Consider the following 19,956-nt stretch of genomic DNA (forward strand, 5'->3'; position numbering starts at 1 on the left):
GTCGGGTCCAGTCGGGGGGGAGCGGGAGCGGGAGTGGCAGTCGGGTCGGGTCCAGTTGGGGGCAAGCGGGAGCGGGAGTGGGGGTCAGGTCCAGTCGGGGGGGAAGCGGGAGCGGGAGCAGCAGTCGGGTCGGGTCGGGTCCAGTCGGGGGGAAGCGGGAGCGGGAGCGGCAGTCGGGTCGGGTCCAGTCGGGGGGAAGCGGGAGCGGGAGCAGCAGTCGGGTCAGGTCCAGTCGGGGGGAAGCGGGAGCGGGAGCGGCAGCGGCAGTCGGGTCGGGTCCAGTTGGGGGCAAGCGGGAGCGGGAGGGAGCGGCAGTCGGGTCGGGTCGGGTCCAGTCGGGGGGGGGAGTGGGAGCGGCAGTCGGGTCGGGTCGGGTCCAGTCGGGGGGGAGCGGGAGCGGCAGTCGGGTCGGGTCCAGTCGGGGGGGAGCGGGAGTCGGGTCCAGTCGGTAGGGAGCGGGAGCGGCAGTCGGGTCGGGTCCAGTCGGGGGGAAGCGGGAGCGGGAGCGGCAGTCGGGTCGGGTCGGGTCCAGTCGGGGGGGGAGCGGGAGCGGCAGTCGGGGTCGGGTCCAGTCGGGGGGAGCGGGAGTCGGGTCCAGTCGGTAGGGAGCGGGAGCGGCAGTCGGGTCGGGTCCAGTCGGGGGGAGCGGGAGCGGGAGCGGCAGTCGGGTCGGGTCGGGTCCAGTCGGGGGGGGAGCGGGAGCGGCAGTCGGGTCGGGTCGGGTCGGGTCCAGTCGGGGGGGAGCGGGAGCGGGAGCGGCAGTCGGGTCGGGTCGGGTCCAGTCGGGGGGGGGAGCGGGAGCGGCAGTCGGGTCGGGTCGGGTCCAGTCGGGGGGGGAGCGGGAGCGGCAGTCGGGTCGGGTCGGGTCCAGTCGGGGGGGGAGCGGGAGCGGCAGTCGGGTCGGGTCGGGTCCAGTCGGGGGGGGAGCGGGAGCGGCAGTCGGGTCGGGTCGGGTCCAGTCGGGGGGGAGCGGGAGCGGCAGTCGGGTCGGGTCCAGTCGGGGGGGAGCGGGAGCCGGGTCGGGTCCAGTCAGGCGGGAGCGGCAGTCGGGTCGGGTCGGGTCCAGTCGGTGGGGGAGTGGGAGCGGCAGTCGGGTCGGGTCCAGTCGGGGGGGGAGCGGGAGTCGGGTCCAGTCGGTAGGGAGCGGGAGCGGCAGTCGGGTCGGGTCCAGTCGGGGGGAAGCGGGAGCGGGAGTGGGGGTCAGGTCCAGTCGGGGGGGAAGCGGGAGCGGGAGCAGCAGTCGGGTCGGGTCGGGTCCAGTCGGGGGGAAGCGGGAGCGGGAGCGGCAGTCGGGTCGGGTCCAGTCGGGGGGGAAGCGGGAGCGGGAGCAGCAGTCGGGTCAGGTCCAGTCGGGGGGAAGCGGGAGCGGGAGCGGCAGCGGCAGTCGGGTCGGGTCCAGTTGGGGGCAAGCGGGAGCGGGAGCGGGAGCGGCAGTCGGGTCGGGTCCAGTCGGGGGGGAGCGGGAGTCGGGTCCAGTCGGTAGGGAGCGGGAGCGGCAGTCGGGTCGGGTCCAGTCGGGGGGGAGCGGGAGTCGGGTCCAGTCGGTAGGGAGCGGGAGCGGCAGTCGGGTCGGGTCCAGTCGGGGGGAAGCGGGAGCGGGAGCGGCAGTCGGGTCGGGTCGGGTCCAGTCGGGGGGGGAGCGGGAGCGGCAGTCGGGTCGGGTCGGGTCGGGTCCAGTCGGGGGGGAGCGGGAGCGGGAGCGGCAGTCGGGTCGGGTCGGGTCCAGTCGGGGGGGGGAGCGGGAGCGGCAGTCGGGTCGGGTCGGGTCCAGTCGGGGGGGGAGCGGGAGCGGCAGTCGGGTCGGGTCGGGTCGGGTCCAGTCGGGGGGGAGCGGGAGCGGCAGTCGGGTCGGGTCCAGTCGGGGGGGAGCGGGAGCCGGGTCGGGTCCAGTCAGGCGGGAGCGGCAGTCGGGTCGGGTCGGGTCCAGTCGGTGGGGGAGTGGGAGCGGCAGTCGGGTCGGGTCCAGTCGGGGGGGGAGCGGGAGTCGGGTCCAGTCGGTAGGGAGCGGGAGCGGCAGTCGGGTCGGGTCCAGTCGGGGGGAAGCGGGAGCGGCAGTCGGGTCGGGTCCAGTCGGGGGGGAGCGGGAGCCGGGTCGGGTCCAGTCAGGCGGGAGCGGCAGTCGGGTCGGGTCCGGGGGGAAGCGGATGTCGGGTCCGGTCCGGGGAGGGGGGGGGGGTGGGGAGGGGGAGAGAGAGTCGAGTCGGGAGAAAGCAGGAGCTGGCCGTGGGAGGAGCCTTATTCACGCAGCCCCAGTGAGGCCATTCGGCCAGGGCTAGGGGCTGCGTGCTTCGGGCCCCTCCCACACAGTTTCGGGCGCCTGGAGCTACTGCACTTGTGTGCCCACTGTAGCGCGCATGTGCAGAGGTCCCGGCACTGTTTTCAGCGCAGGGACCTGGCTCCGCCCCCCTACAGCTCCTGCTGCGCTGCGGGCCAGAGGACCTGCAGGGAGGTGGAGAATACGGAGGGTTTTTTTAGGCGCACTTTGTGGCGCGAAAAACGGGCGTCCAGGTCGGGACTGCGCCGTTCTAGGCGCGTGTGGAAACTTGGGCCCAACAGCACTGCAATAAATAGCTATTTGTAAATCAATTCATTTTCATAAATCACATGAAATAAAAGAGCAGCAATCAATGAAAAAGAAATTATCCTGCATTAGATTTACTGATGCGTTTAGCAAGGTACTTCAGTATAAATTTAAATTAGATACTATCCTAGGTCCTCAGAGTTACATAGGGCTCAATTTTCCTGTGATTTGTGCCGTTTTTTTGGGTCTAAGTTAAAAAATACAAGTTTCCCCAATCAATGTGCGCCAGCGTAACAGCTAGTTACTATTTTTTTTAGGTTTGTTTTTTTTTTTGGAGTCATAGGGGGCGTAACCTGCCATCCTCGCCAATTCTGGTCATTTAAGCAAGTTTGGCCAGCTCCGATTTACTCCAATTCTTCTTAGGACAGTGTATGTGGCCTCTGTGGAAAAATCTTCTGATGAGTTAAGAAAATCGGTGCAGGTAAGCAAATCAGCGCAACAGATGCAGTCCCAGGGCCCGGACAGCAGCAGCAGAGAGAGTGTGAGAGCGAGAGGGAGGGGGGGCAGGGTAAGCCTTTCAGGCATAATTAGAAGCGGGGACCAGGAGGGAGGCCGCCGAAGGGCCAGGGATAGCAGCAGGGACCGGGAGGCCATTTAGCCAGGGATAGGTGCCGAGACCAGGAGGCCATTCAGCCAGGGATAAGAGCAGGGACTGGCACTGGGGGGGGGGGGGAAAGGAGAGAGTGATAGATTTTTGTTATCATTACACTTTAGTAATTTAATGGCGGTAAGTTGCTGCAATGTGTAATGTGCTTGTGCAGGTTGCCGCGAGCTGGCTGTATGTTTCACTTCCCAGCCTCAGCCCTCATTGTGTCCCTGGTTACTGTGGCAATCTGATCTTTTTGGCGCAGTTCAAGGCTCCACCCTCAAAACTAAACGACAGGCGAGGCGGCGGCAAAATGAAGAATTCAAATGGGGAAACTTGGAGATTATTTTTTGGGGGGCACACTTGGGGCCCCCCAAAAATGGGCGTAACTCTTCAAGTACGCCAAAAAACAGCTTTGGGGAAAACTGAACCCATTGAATGTACAGCACAGAAACAGGCCATTCGGCCCCATGGGTCCGTGCCGGGGTTTATGCTCCACACCAGCCCCCTCCCACCCTCGTCATCTCACCCCATCAGCATATCCTTCTATTCCCTTCTCCCTCATGTTTATCCAGCTTCCCCTTAAATGCATCGATACTATTCGCCTCGACCACTCCCCGTGGCAGAGAGTTCCACATTCTCACCAGATAAAAAAGTTTCTCCTGAATTCCTTATTGGATTTATTAGTGACTGTCTGATATTTATGGCCCCTAGTTCTGATCTCGCGCGCAAGTGGAAAAATCTTCTCTACGTCTACCCTATAAAACCCTTTCATAATCTTCAAAACCTCGATCAGATCACTCCTCAGTCTTCTGTCAATCAAGTTATTTTTGCATTTAATGTTCACCTCTCCTAACCGTGCACACTCTCCCCACGGTGCAGTTTCACTGACTGGGGGGGGGGGGGGAAAGCCCTTTAGTACGGTACCACTGTGGGAATCCTTGCGTGAGCCTCGGCACGGAGTGTCAAGGGCACCACCCATGCATTTTACTAACAGAGGTCACGGCAGCCACCAGCAGATATCGGGAGCAATCTGTTCCCTCCCTGTGTCAGTGTGAGCTGTGGCTCAGTGGGTAGCACTCTTGTCTCCGAGTCAGAAGGTTGTAGATTCAAGTCCCACTTCAGGAACTTGAGCACATAAATCTAGGCTGACACTCCAATGCAGTGCTGAGGGAGTGCTGCAGTCAGAGGTGCCGTCTTTCGGATGAGACATTAAACCAAGGCACCTTTTGCCCTCTTCGGTGGAAGAAAAAGATCCCATGGCACTATTTCAAAGAAGAGCATGGGAGTTATCCCCGGGTGTCCTGGCCAATATTTATCCCTCAGTCAACATAACAAAAGTAGATTATTTGGTCATTATCACAGTGCTGTTTGTGGGAGCTTGCTGTGCACAAATTGGCTGCCGCGTTTCCCACATTACAACAGTGACTACACTCCAAAAGTATTTCATTGGCTGTAAAGCACTTTGAGACGTCCGGTGGTCGTGAAAGGTGCTATATAAATGCAAGTTTTTCTTTCCCTATTCCAGGAATGCGGAGGCTAGTTGGACCTCGGCGGCTGCCCTGAGATCAGAATCATAGAATGCTAGAAATTTACATCAAAGGAGGCCGCCATTTCGGCCCGTCGTGTCCATGCCGGCCGACAAAGAGCTACACAGCCTAATCCCACTTACCAGTTCTTGGTCCGTAGTCCTGCAGGTCACAGCACTTCAAGTGCATATCCAAGTACTTTTTAAATGTGGTGAAGGTTTCTGCCTCTACCACCCTTTCAGGCAGTGAGTTCCAGACCCTCACCGCCCTCTGCGTGAAGAAATTCTCCTCAAATCCCCTCGAAACCTTCGACTAATTCTTTAAATTTATGCCCCCTGGTTGTTGACCCCTCTGCTAAGGGAAATAAACCCTTTCCATCCGCTCTATCTAGGCCCCTCAAAATTTTATACACCTCAAATGACGTCCTCCCTCAGCCTCCTCTGTTCCAAGGAAAACAACCCCAGCCTATCCAATCTGTCCTCATAGCTAAGATTCTCCACTCCCGGCAACATCCTCGTAAATCTCTGTACACTCTCCAGTGCAATCACGTCTTTCCTGTAATGCGGTGACCAGAACTGCACGCAGTGATCCAGCTGTGGCCGAACCAGTGTTTTATACAGTTCAAGCATAACCCCCCCGCTCTTATATTCTATGCCTCGGCTAATAAAGGCAAGTATTCTGCATGCCTTCTTAACCACTTTATCCACCTGGCCTGCTACTTTCAGGGCTCAGTGCAGACTGGGGAATTGAGCTGGGATCTTCCGATCTGGATTGCTTCATAGCGCACTTGGCCCAAAACTGACCAACTAAACCAGTGGGGGAGATGATCACTATCTTTAACTTAGGGGAGTCCAAACTGTGCAGTTTTATCGAAAGACCACACACCCAAAAACATTAACCTCTCTTTACAATCCCTGCTGTGTATTTCCAGCAGTTTGTTTTTTCATTTATTTGCATCGTGTGAGCTGGAAATTTGGAAAAAGCAAGAAATCTGACTTAATGGAAAGGCTTATTGCGCTGTCCTAAAACTGTTACTTTATCAGACACTCGTTTGGAAAAGCTATTAAAGGGGCAGAACATCCCAAGTTACTTACATTTCAACATTCTTCTGTTGCATGGTGGAAGCCTTCTTGGCTGGTGCAGCGCCCCTCATCTTGCCCTCTGCCCATTGCTCTCTAGGGGAATAGAAAATTATAAATAAATAAAACCATTGCTAATAAAATAAAGGCAAGAAACACAAATCAAACAGTAGCATTAACAATTCGAAGATTCAATCATTTATATTACATTAAAAATCTTACAACCGCTTACCATTTCAGTCAACCTTTTCCATTATAAATCCTTATGTTCTGTAAGTTTTATAATCAAACCATCTTTGCGAGCTTATCACACTACAATTACATCCTTCCCACAGTCGGTGGGGGACATCAGGTGGAAATAAAAGATCCAACGGCATTATTCGAAGAGCAGATGAGTTCTCCCTGGTGTACTGGCCAATATTTGTCCCTCAACCATCACTAAAAATCTGGTCATCATCACACTGCTGTGCGCAAATTGGCTGCCACGTTTTCCTACAACAGTGACTACACTTCAAAAAGGTACATCAGTGGCTCTAAAGCACTTTGGGACACCCTGAGGCGCTATATAAAGGCACATCTTTCTTGATCTTTATAGAAATTTATAATGGAATTATAAAAATAACGACAGAATGTATGACTGAATGGGGATTGAATGATCTATGCACCCGGATCCATTTGTCCCATGCCTTGCTTCACCTGAAGACTTCACCTGCCCTTCCTTCCCCACATACAATAGCATGGAACATCGACTAGTATTATATATAAAATTTGCCATGTGTGTGTGTCACACACTGCTTATTTGAGCATCACCAGTCAAGCCTGCAGCTGCAAGCTTCTACCACTAGCTTGATCCCTGTAGCTAGAGCAGCACTAATGGACTGAGGGAAATTTACTTTGTCCGGAGAGTGTCACGGTAACTCCAGCATACGGCAGGAGTTGGCTCACTCCTTATTTAACAAGTGTCTAAAAATTATTTTATTAATAAAATTAAAATGAGAGACTAGCTCACCCGCTCCCCGCCTCACAATTACCAACTTGCTAATGAAAGTGTGAGAACGCGCAGCTTTGAAGAACATGGTTCCTGAGAATACGATTTTGTTAGCCGGTCATTAATTACACTGGAAACCAAGGCATTCTGTTTTTAGTTAGAAGAGAAATTTCATATCGCAACTTTGGAGGTCCCAGCAGAACACTCCATCTGATCAGGGTGTAGCAGACTGGAGCGTTTGCTGGGGAAGGCACAATACAGAATTCCATCACCATTGAATGTAGAGTCCTGCCACAGGGTTTGAATTCTTAACCTTGCAAATAACATACAAGACAGGTGCCAAATTCAAAAGCTCGAGCATTCCTAAAGCCACTGTGGGGCGGCAGTAAGGTTTTTCAATATGATGCAAGATTAGAAACTGAGCCAGAATTACTATACTAGGCTCTAGTTACATTATGTCCAATAGCAGAATACCATATATGACAAGATCAGACCAACACCGTTTCCCAAGGAAGAAAAAAATAATTCCCTGGAAAAAGATATACATCCTTGTAAAATGAAGAATCACCACTTCAAACAATTCTCCAAGAAGGAAGATTTTTGGAATGTTCTCCCACAGTGCTATAATGTCAGCCTTGGCTCAGTTTATAGCACACTCATCTGTCAGTAAGTCATAGGTATAAGCCACCCCCCTCTCCCCCAAGAGCTTTGAGTACATAATCTAGGCCGACATTTCCAGCACAGTACTGAGGGAGTGCTGCAATGTCCAAGCTGCCGCCTTTTGGATGAGATGTTGAACAGACTCAGTCTATCCTATCAGGTGGACGTAAAAGATTGCAAGGCACCCGGTGTCTTGGCCAATGTTTAACCAACATCACAAACAGATTATCTGGTCATTTATCTCATTGCTGTTTGTGAGGTCTTGATGTGTGCAAACTGGTGTTTCCTACAAACAGTGCAGCATTTCAACTGGGCTGTGAATATAAGAAATAGGAGCAGGATTCGGCCATTTGGCCCCTCGAGCCTGCTCCGCCATTCAAGATGATCATGGCCGGTCTGATCTTGGCCTCAACTTCGCTTCCTTGCCCACTCCCCATAACCCTTGACTTCCTTATCTTTCAAAAATCTGTCTGTCTCCAACTTAAATATATTCAATGACCCAGACTCCACAGCTCTCTGGGTAGAGAATTCCAAAGATTCATGACCCTCAGAAGAAATTTCTCCTCATCTCAGTCCTAAATGGCCAACACCTTATTCTGAGACTGTGACCCCTGGTTCTAGACTCCCCAGCCCGGGGGAAACATCCTCCCTGCATCTACCCTGTCAAGCCCTGTAAGAATTTTGTATGTTTCAATGAGATCACCTCTCATTCTTCTAAAGTGGAATATAGGCCCAGTCTACTCAATCTCTCCTCATAGGACAATACCCCCATCCCAAGGAAGCAGTCTGGTTGTACTCTCTCTATGGCAAGTATATCCTTCCTTAGGTAAGGAGACCAAAACTGTACACAATGCTCCAGGTGCAGTCTCACCAGGGCCCTGTGTAATTGCAGTAAGATGTCTTTACTCTTATACTCAAATCCTCTTGTAATAAAGGCCAACATACCATTTGCTTTCTTAATTGCTTGCTGTAGCTGTATGTTAACTTTCAGTGATTCGTATACAAGGACACCCAGGTCCCTCTGAACACCAACATTTCCCAATCTTTCACCCTTTAAAAAATACTCTGCTTTTCTATTTTTCTACCAAAGTGGATAACTTCACATTTCTCCACATTATATTCCATTTAAGAACATAAGAAATATGTTGGTTGTTCAACATACTGATCTAGAAAACTATCATATACATTCCATGAATTCCTCCTCCACACTATTACTGCAATTTTGGTTTGCCCAGTCTATATGTAGATTAAAGTCCCCCATTATTACTGTATTACCGCTGTTACATGCACCTCTAATTTCCTGATTTATACTCTGCCCCATATTATAACTACTGTTTGGGGGCCTATAAACAACTCCCACCAATATTCACTGCCCCTTGTTTTTTTAGCTCCACCCAAACTGATTCTACTTCTTGATTTTCGGAGCCAAGATCCTTTCTTGCTACTGTCTTTATCCCATCCTTTATCAGGGCTACCCCCTCCTCCTTTTCCATTTTGCCTATCTCTTCTAAAAGTTCAGTATCACAACCTGGACTATGATTCAGACACAAAGACAGCAGCATGAAAGCTTCTGTAACAAACAGAGACCTTGATGGAAATGAAGCCAATACTATACTCATTACAAGTGACATAGGTTTGCACAAGTATTGCTACAGTTCCCTCTCCCAAATTTTCTCTTTGCCGCTTCTGAAGACACTGACTTTCAATTCTGACCGTTTTCGCATCCCCGATTTTCTTCGCTCCACCGTTGGTGGCCGTGCCTTCAGCAGCCAAGGTCTTAAGCTCTGTAATTCTCCCCTTAACCTCTCCGTTTCGTGCTCCTCCTTAAAACCTACCTCTTTGGTCACCTGTCCCAATGTCTCCATATGTGGCTCGGTGTCAAATTTTCTTTGATAAAGCTCCTGTGGAAACACCTTGGGACGTTTTACTGCATTAAAGATGCTATACAAATGCACATCGTTGTTGTTTACCCACCAGGTCATCGAAGCAGTTAGTTTTATCTCAAGTCACCTGGCCAACAGTTCCATTTCCCCAGTCACCGGTCCAGTTCCTGCTCACGTATACTCACTGATTAGCCTTTTGTAGTTCCTTCTGCTTTTGCAGGTTTGTGTCCACATACTTCAGCACTCGGCTCTCCGGAACCCATTCATCCCAACTAGAAACCGAGAGAGAAAGTAATAAGACAAGACGAAATCACCAACGCATCAGAAATATTCACAATTAAAAATCTGAGAAATGAAAATTGCACAGATCCAAATGCTTGATCTAGTATTTTCTTTTGAGGGGGTTGGGGAGGGGGGGGGGGAAAAAGAAGAAACAAAAATACTAACTTAAAAAAATAGTTCAAGCAATTAAAAGAGAAGAACAGATAGAATCTACGGACAGCTTACAGAAATCAGAGTGACTGGTTACTGATGAAGAGAGAATTAGAACAGATTTTTACAAAGATTCTGCAACCGTATAGCACAGGGGAGAACACATTTATTGTGGATTACAATTAAAAAATAATTAAAACAAGCTAGCCTGATCTTTAATTGACTCGAGCTAAGTACAGCAATTTATACCTTGTGGTCTTAAAAGGGATGCGCAAGATTCCATGCTATCTTACTTTAGCAGAATAATGTGCGTTATGTGGTATAATGCGCGCTTGTGCTTGTAAAACATGAGTATCCTCTGAGCTACCTTGAGCAGACGGAGGAGGGGGGGGGAAACCCCTCCAGTATAAAAGCACAAGAGCGCCCTGCTCCCATTTCGTCCAACGCATGCTATGGAGGAACTCAACAACTCCACCTGTGGCAGAAGCCAGTCTGCCGCACAATAGAAGTTAAATCGTGCCCGAGCAGTCGGGTATTTTGCTGCTGGCAGTCAGGACCCTGTCCAAGAAGGGCACGAGTGGAATTTTAAGTACAGATTCACAACAACAAAGCTGATCCCCGTGGCTTCCACAGTACTGCTTCACCAAAAGAACCAAATAGTGGATGGTGACAAACGCAAGATATCATAAAGCAATGGCTTGTGCTCTGCATACAAAGGCTCGCAAGTACACCTATAACAAGAACTGTTTGATTTTTTTTTGAAGCAGCAAAGTTCAGTAACGAGACAGCCCTGGTTTACACAGGAAGCCACATACTGGGTAGATATACTCAGACAGCCTGAAATAGCCAACAGTAGAATATTCCAGTCTATATGCTGTTTATTCCAGCAGTCCTTGCGCCTCACTGCGCTGAGTCCACGCATGAGCTGAGCGCTGCCCAAACACAGCCATTTCCTAACTTTCTGAACCTGAATGAGGCAGAATCCAAGCTCTGATCAGCAATCAGGAATATTCTAACTTTGAGGAATGTTCATATGCAATTACTGGGCCACTCGTGCACTGACTTTTGCTACAGATTCCAGTTCCTCTGCCTCTCTCTCACTTTGCTCTGCTATCTCATCCTCTGTCATACCCCTCATCCCATCGCACTGTGTTCAGTCAATCTTCCACCCCATCCAATGCTAGTCCTTGGCTCCAATTATCCCGGCTACTGACACAGACTCGCACCTGCGTATTTTTCATCAAGCCTCCCGCAACACGTCAATGGCTCCCCCCAGGCATCCATCTGAGCTGCTCCACCCAACATTCATCCTGTGTCCCACAGTATATCCCCCCTCACCCAGTCACTTTTAGTCTGCCTCAGGACCCCATCCCTGATCCCTTTCTATTCATTATCTAGTCAATTGGCGATACCATCTGCAGGTATATACGCTGTTGATACCTAACTGTACCTCTCTAATGTGCCTGACTGCAGAGCAGCTGATGCAGCACTTGTTTGACACGTCCAATGCTGGATGTGTCAAAGTTTCCCGCAGCTTAACGTCAGGAAGTGAAGCCGCTCTGTTCAGCTCTTTGCAGCTACACCCCTGCCTCTGGTGCAGCAACCAGCAACCCTCCAGCTGCTTGCCCAGGTTAACCCTAGTTCTGACTGACCCCAAGCAGGGCTTTATATCCCACGCCCAGCCCACTTTCACAATGCTGTTTGCTCACCACCCCGGCTCCCAATGCACATCACCCTGAACCCACCCCCACACTGCCCCGTGCCCCCACAAAATACGCCAGCTGAGACTAGGGCAGTGCTACCTTTTCCCCAGAGCAGAGATAGGGAGAGAACGAGCAACAGGCACGATGGCCCAAATGATCCAGAAGAGATCTGACAGGTGTTCAAAAGTTAGGAAGGGATTTAACAAAGAAAGTAGAGAAATATTGCCACAGGGGTGGGGGGGCGCGGGGGGTCACTGAGTCTGTGTCTGGAGAGCATATATTTAAGATAATCTAAAGTTCAGAAGGGAGGGGTTTGGAGAAACTCCTTCGAGCAGAGATGGTTTACAGTTTGACAGAGATGTTCAAAATCATGAATGGTTCTGATAAAGAGTAAATAAGGAGAAACTGTTTCTGGTGGCCGGGCGGTTGGTCAGTTACCAGGGGACATAGATTTAAGGTAATTGGCAAAAGAACCAGAGGCAACATGAGGAAAAGGAAAATTACGCAGCGAGTTGCTGCAATCTGGAGGCACTGCCTGAAAGGACGATGGGAGCAGATTCAATAATAACTTTCAAAAGAGAATTGGATAACTACCAGAAATGCAAAAATTTGCTGGGCTATGGGGAGTGGGACTAATTGGATCGCTCTTTCAAAGAGTCGGCACAGGCACGATGGGCCGAATGGCCTCCTTCTGTACTGTATCATTCTATGATTTTCATCATTTAAAAAATCATTAGAGGATTGTTAGGACGTGGAATGCCCTACCAGAAAATGGGTGGAAGCAGAATGCATAAGGGAAGTATACAAATATTTGAAAAAGAAAAATTGAGTGCATGGGGAGAAAGGCAGGGAAATGGGGATAAGTATTTAGTCCGTTCAGAGAGTCAATGCAGACACAAGGCCTCTGTCTGTAAAATTCTACAAGACAATATTTACCTGCATATGCAGCCATGCAAGTGTGCATGTCCCTTTAAATCGGAGCTACTGAGCAGATTGTGCCCGCTGCCCTGTCAGATGAGCTGCCACGCAAGGCCAAAGCTGCGCTGGGAGATTATGCAAATAAAAGACGACCCTGCAAAATCGGGACAAGTAACCTGAGTTTATTGTGGACAGCCAACTACTCCCAGCACAGAGACTGCCTGGCGAACAGAATCAGGGCTATAGTGTGAAAGAAAATCACATTCCCACTAACATTTTGCTGAAATTACAACCGTGGAGTCGTAATAAAATGTGAATTCTTGGCTACTTGGACTGAACTGCAGAGCTGTGAAGCCCGCCAGTTTGTGCTGGAATTGCAATTTTAGGTTAAAATCGCAATTGATTAAATTGGTGGCTTTTGAGTTTTTGGAATTTTCTTCCCCAAACCCCTGTCCCAGTCAAGTGCCAACTTGGATTTAAACTTTACATCTAACGTCAGCTTGGCAGCACTCTCAGTGGAGTCATGGGTTCAAGCCCACTCCAGGATTGGAGTGCATAATCCAGACTGACGTTTCAGTGCAGTTCTGAAGTGCTGCTGCATGGCCAGAACTGCTGTCTTTCAGATGAGATGTTAAACCCAGGTCCTGCCTGCCCGTGACACAAAGGATCCCATGGCACCATTCGAGAAGGAGGGAGTTGTTCTAGATCCTGGCCAACATTCATTCCTCAAAAAACAAACGCTCATTTAACATTTGCTGTTTGTGGAAACTAGCGGTGCGCAAGGCTTGCCAACAAAACGGTACAACTCTAAACAGTAATTCATTGACTGAGGAGCGCTTTGGGACATTCTGAAGATGCGCAAGGGGCTACTTGAATGGAAGTTATTTCCTTTCTTGCTCTACATCTCTCTCCATTTTCAAAATACAAACCTCCAAACTCGTCTCTATTACCATGCAGTTTGTCACGCAAGTGTCACTTTCTCCTCTTTTTAAAAAGGTAATTGCAAGAACAACCAGAGCAGACAGGAGGACATTCTTTTTTCTTAAACGATGCGAGTTATGATGATCTGGAACGCGCTGCCTGAAAGGGCGGTGGAAGCAGATTCAACAGCAACTTTCAAAAGGGAAATTGAATAAATACTTGAAGGGGGAAAATTTTCAGGGGTATGGGGAAAGAGCAGGGGGAGGGAATGGGACCAATCGATTGCTTTTTTTAAAGAGCCGGCACAAGCACGACAGGCTGAATGGCCTCCTTCTGTACTGTATGGTTATCCCTTCCCACTCAACTTGTGAAAGGACGTAGAATGTTTCACTACATTACCCTCCACTTGGCTGAGCGAGTGCAGCTCCAGCAACACTGAAGAAGCACACCATCCAGGACAAAGCAGCCCGCTTGATCGGCACCCCATCCACCACCTTCAACATTCACTCCCTCCACCACCGGCGCACCGTGGCTGCAGTGTGCACCATCTACAAGATGCATTGCAGCAACTCGCCAAGGCTTCTTCGGCAGCACCTCCCAAACCCGTGACCTCTCCCACCTAGAAGGACAAGGGCAGCAGGCGCATGGGAACACCACCACCTCCATGTCACACACCATCCTGACTTGGAAATATATCGGCCGTTCCTTCATAGTCGTTGGGTCAAAATCCTGGAACTCCCTCCTTTACAGTACTGAGAGAGCACCTTCGCCACACGGACTGCAGCGGTTCAAGACGGCGGCTCACCACCACCTTCTCACGGGGTGATTAGGGACGGGCAATAAATGCCGGCCTCGCCAGCGATGCCCACATCCCGAAATGAATTTAAAAAATGAAAGGTGCTATACAAATACAAGCTAGCAGCAGCACTGACTTTAGGTGGTGGTTAAAACCAGTTTACATAAAGATACTCCAAAGCTTTCTCCCAGAATTAATTGTAGTAGTGAATAAAACATTTCAATTTGATGGCAAATTCAGATAAGAACTCTGCAGTAATGAAAAGCAGCACAGTCTGAATCATTTATCAAAATTAGCAGTAATCTGACACTGCATTAGAGAGGAGTCAGTCCCACAGGGCTGTCCTTCCTCCTTAAATATACATACAAAATAGCTTTAAATATTCAGATCAACATTAACTTAAGATATATGATAGAAAATGACTTAGAGCCGAACAGTACAAGACCTGAATTAACATCAGTTGATTGTCATTAACCCAGAGTTTTCCACAAGCTTATCTCTCATGTTAATTCAGCTCCAACCCAAGCAAATCTTGTTCCCTCCTTCACAAAGGCGCCAGCACTTGGCGTCACAGGCACCAGCGATCTTCTTAGCCATGTGGCCATACCTCGAGCTAGATAGTGTGTGTATTGGCAGGCTATTTGACCATGGGGATATCACACATGACCGACGTTCCTGTCTGGAGGTCCTGCACAGACCACTTGCCAGCTTTACAACAGGAAAAACCGTGCATGCACGGAAATTTAAAGGGCACCCAAAAAAAATTAACGGGTACATTGCACTCAACCCGATCCTGCCTTCAGCTGATGGCTGCACATGAGCACTAGCTAGCTGGGTGTTACCGGATAGGAATGAGGAGCAGGAACCCTGTCTGATTTGTTTTCCTCCCTAAGGGAATCAAGGGGTATGGGGATCGTGCAGGAAAGTGTTGAGGTAGAAGATCAGCCATGATCTTGTTGAATGGCAGAGCAGGCTCAAGGGGCCGAATGGCCTATGCCTGCTCCTAATTCTTATGTTCCGATGTTCTTGATTTAGGGACTAGGCTCAATCCACAGCCATTGCAGCAGAGGCCAGATAACATAGCACAGACCGGGGAGCTGAAGTGGGAATATTTCGAGAATACCACCACCTCCCCATCCCCACTATCTGCAATATTTATACTTGGATGCAATTTAATATACATTCCCAATATTTATAGATTTACTAAAAATTAGCTGTACTATAGATTTTGCACCAAGTTCACACATGTAGCTCGATAAATGTTCATTTTCTTGGTAAATAATTTGTGTGTGTGTGCAATTCCAGAAACTAAATAAAGATGGAATCATTCTGTGTGAAGCAGCATGGAAAACATTGACATTTTGGTTTAAGTAAAATAATTCTAACTAGTCTTTACAATACCTGCAATCTTGAGGATACCACACACCTAAGCTGTTTGGCAAAACAATAAAGAATTACATATTTGGCAATTTCTCTCATTAACCTAACCTATAGTTGTACACAATGCACTAAGATGCACATCTTCAGCATTTACAGTTTTTCTTGTTGAAGGGAGCAGTTTGTGGGCACTGTGACAAAGCACCAATTTTGGGTTAAATCGAGGGCAATATCTGACAATATTTTTCGGAGAGGGGAGTGTAAATTGGAGGCTTATCTTTGCAATAGTGCCTGTGCTAATGTAGACAACACAGTCATAATTGTTGCAGGCTTTTAGTCCTTTATAATAGTTTTATATATATTTTATATATATATTTTTTTAAAAAGCATTCAATTAATTATCCCAATTTCTTTATACAATACTCCCTTGTGCGAAAAACAAAGTCATGATTTTCTGTACGAAGTAGTCACGCTTTTATTTTTGTAAATTTAAATGCTAATATTTTTGTTGATTGAACTGTCAAATCACTTAAATGCTTTAAAGCATGCTATAATTTTCCAGCCAAATTATACAGAATTTGTAATGCTAGAATGCAAGCAATTCAATCTTTAGTCTCCTTTCTGGAATGTATAATCATCTTGATACAAAGATCAGGTCAAATTAAATCAGCTTCTTTCTGCCCCCCTTCTTCCCTCGACAAGCTCCATTCTCTCCTATTAAAGATGCCGCCTGGTTGATGACACTCCAGTTCTGACGAAGGGTCATCGACCTGAAACATTAACTCTGCTTCTCTCCACAGATGCTGCCTGAACCGGAGATTTCCAGCATTTTCTGTTTTTATTTCAGATTCCAGCACCCGCAGTTTTTTGCTTTTCCATTCTCTCCTTTGCTGGGGTGCAGCTCTACAGCTGTCCACACCCATCTAGTACCTTGCATTGCCCAGCGTGTGCATCAACAGATTCCAGAGGGATCCCTGTCCTCAGCCTCGACTTGGGTGCACCTCCAACACAGGTCACCGGATAGTCGTCAAGAAGAACCCCAATGACTCCCCCCTTTCTTCTGCTCCTCCCCACCCCACCCCCCCCGCCTTAGCCCAGGGGTTCCCCAAATGCCACCGCCAACATCCAGCCCCCTCCCAAACACCTTATTCAAATCAGCAGAAGTCCCCTTCAACCTCTTTAGGTCTCCTTATGCCATTCTTTCATTGAGGACAACGACCAACGGAGCCAAGGCCACTGCCAGAGCTGCCCTCAAACCAGCCACACTGGCCGCACAAGAGCTGCCAGGGACGGCTCACTCACTCTTCTTCCTCCTCTTTGCAGAGGAGCAGGTAGTCACCATACGAGGCGTGACCAAGATCGAGAACAAGATGGGAGGAGAAACAAAGATTTGAAACAACTCACAGTAATTTGCAGAAAATGGTGTCGTTTGCAAATTCTGCAGTTCTGACAGCAGATTCTGAATTTCTGAACAACATAATTACATAGATCAACACATCTGGATCTCCAGCTACAGAAGATGCAAAGCACATGCATCTGTTGCCTGCTGTGCTGAGAATATGGCATCTAGAAATTCAGTAGTGCAAATACAATTGCTACAACAACACGGTCCTGGAAGGATAATGCTGGCTGCCATTTGCTCGCAGTCTGTCTGTAGAGGCCTATTTTCACATTACAGTCTCCACTGCTTACAGCGGGCGCGCTCGTGCTGTACACGATGGGCAGTATGACGTGGTGGCGCTATGACTACTTCTTTAAATCGGAGTTTGGTTTGCAGACTTTCGATTAGCAGCCGACAGCAGCCGAGGAGAATCTTCCGACATTGCTCAGACTAGATTTGAGCTTATCCACTTGTTCCATTTCTCTTCCGTTGATAGCCTTTTCAGCCCTTGGAAACAAGATTTTCATCTTGTCTGAGATTATGCTTTAAAATCATAGATATTTACAGCATGGAAGGAGACCATTTCGGCCCATCGTGCCCGCACCGGCTGACCAAGAGCTACCCAGCCTAATCCCACTTTCCAGCTCGTGATCCGTAGCCCTGCAGGTTACGGCACTTCAAGTGCACATCCAAGTACTTTTTTTAATGTGGTGAGGGTTTCTGCCTCTATCATCCTTTCAGGCAGTGAGTTCCAGACCCCCACTACCCCCTGGGTAAAGAAATTTCCCCTCGTATCTCCTCTAAACCTCCCCCCGATTACTTTAAATCTATGCCCCCTGGTTGTTGACCCCTCTGCCAAGGGGAAGAGGCCTTCCTATCCACCCTATCCAGGCCACTCAATTTTATACACCTCAATCAGATCTCCCCTCAACTTCCTTTGTTCCAAAGAAAAAAGACCCAGCATCTCCAATCGTTCCTCATAGCCAAAATTCTCCAGTCCAGGCAACATTCTTGTAAATCTCCTCTGTACCCTCTCCAGTGCAATCACATCTTTCCTGTAATGTGATGACCAAAACTGCACGCAGTACTCCAGCTGCAGCCTAACCAGTGTTTTATACAGTACAAGTATGAAGCACTTTAACCTGTTCAGTGTCTCAACAGTGTGGTACAACTGGAATTCTCTCGTGAAATCTGTACCAACATTTATTAAGATATCGATCAGGACTTCGAAGCTTAGAAAGTGCCGTTAGTGTAAAGCGTTTTTGCTGGTGGCAATTATGCGATATTTGTGGAACAGCCTCTTAATTTGAAGATACTCTGTCTTATCAAACAAGATCTTGATTCTTGCATCCAGTGCGCCTTTTAATGAGGTGTGAATTAGTCAGCAAGACAGCTGCTTCAGCCCATAATAAATGGAGCAGATAAGCCGCTATAACCACACACTTTCAAACCGACATTAACACAAATGGATGACGGTTATCCCTTTTTAAGCGACTGCCGGTTTTAAACATAGACGTTTCCAGTGGTGGGGAGCGAATATAGAACTCTTCCCAACAGGTAACGCAGTGAGAAACCCGGTCATAAATGTGACTAGTAAGTGAAATCATACATGCCCACTGGTTTTAGTCTCAACAACAATGCCCCGAATCCACCCCAGTGCGTCAATATGGCAAATTCAGAGCAGCCCTCCCGAGATTGCAAAACCACGACAATATAAAGGTGCCACTGGTGGAGCCAAAGAAAGGCTAACATTCACAATTGTGTTTAGGCAATAATGCTATGAACTGGTATCCTACACCTGAATTCTCAATCCTCTTCCTCACCCCCGAGTAAAATGTTCCAAACTCCTTCTATGGTTCAGCACCTCCATCCTCCTTCAATTTACAGGTCATTTTCAAACTAGACACTTCTTTTACCTCATGGACTGCTCCAAGCGTTATTAATACCGTGGCTGCAGCATTTATAGTTCCAAGTTACGAGGAGGATCGGTGTTTGCACGACGTAGCGTTAACAAGATGAACTAAATCGAACGCCAAACTTTTGTTCGGTCAAGGATGAGAAATGGCCATTCGACTCAGTGAAGCTCAACTCTCTCGTGCCATCTAATTGCAATTCAAGTGTCACTGCAATGGTCTTCGTTTCAAGGAACATGCTTGATAGATTACTCCAACGTTTATCAACTGGATATTTATTCCAAATGGAATTTTCATTTATCTCCCCCGTCGTTCGTGATTCTAAAATATCCCAATACACCCACATTAGACGATCCCGCCCAACTCAAGCCTATTCGCGATCTTTAGAGTGCAATCTGTATTTTATACTTACTTCTTATTCCAGCCACTATAATGTATGAAGTACTTCACTTGTTTGTCCTTTATAGCAACCTTTACGCACTACAATATGAAAAACAAAAAAAGAAAATCAATTAGCTTCAGCACCAATTAAAAATGCAGCAAAGTTCGGAGGGGGGGGGGGGGGGGAGAGAGAGGGCATTAGGAATAGCATGGCGATCACAGATAATACCAGCAATATTTGGTATCATTATCTCTTGATTAATATTGAAGTCAAAAGGCTCACTCACACATCAGCAGCGAGTATTGCAAGACTGCCGCCAAAGCATAGCTTGCATGAAAACAAAACTGGTAACTGCTCCAAGATTAAAAGAAAGACTTGCATTTCCGTAGCGCCTTTCACAATCACCGGACATTTCCAAGTGCTTTACAACCAATTAAGTATTTTTGGAATGTAGTCACTGTTGTAATGTGGGAAACACAGCAGCCAATTTGCACACAGCAAGCTCCCACACACAGCAGTGTGATAATGACCAGATAATCTGTTTTAGTGATGTTGATTGAGAGATAAATATTGGCCAGGACACCAGGGATAACTCCCCTGCTCTTCAAAATAGTGCCATGGAATCTGAGGGAGCAGACAGGGCCTCGGTTTAACGTCTCATCCGAAAGACGGCACCTCCGACAGTGCAGCGCTCCCTCAGCACTGCACTGGGAGTGTCAGCCTAGATTTATGTGCTCAAGTCCCTGGAGTGGGACTTGAACCCACAATCTTCTGACCCAGAGGCGAGCGTGCCACCCGCCGAGCAGGGCAGAGTGCGCACAAGAGAA

At 48.8% G+C, this 19,956-nt stretch overlaps 1 protein-coding gene across 4 annotated transcripts in view; it reads right to left on the reverse strand.

The window, feature by feature from the left end:
* Positions 1-19,956, reverse strand: part of morf4l1 (mortality factor 4 like 1) — a 61,493-nt gene that overhangs the window by 22,879 nt on the left and 18,658 nt on the right. For 3 of the 4 annotated variants that reach the window (XM_070858558.1, XM_070858557.1, XM_070858556.1), the window contains 4 exons: positions 19,160-19,227; positions 15,478-15,507; positions 9,492-9,578; positions 5,791-5,871 (listed from right to left, as the gene is read on the reverse strand). In XM_070858558.1, the coding sequence (XP_070714659.1) occupies positions 5,791-5,871; positions 9,492-9,578; positions 15,478-15,507; positions 19,160-19,227 (266 nt within the window). The remainder of the gene's footprint in view (positions 1-5,790; positions 5,872-9,491; positions 9,579-15,477; positions 15,508-19,159; positions 19,228-19,956) is intronic. The other variant, XM_070858559.1, reaches the window with a different exon arrangement.

Source organism: Pristiophorus japonicus, chromosome 17, assembly GCF_044704955.1.
Source record: "Pristiophorus japonicus isolate sPriJap1 chromosome 17, sPriJap1.hap1, whole genome shotgun sequence".
Classification (NCBI taxonomy): Eukaryota; Metazoa; Chordata; class Chondrichthyes; family Pristiophoridae; genus Pristiophorus; species Pristiophorus japonicus.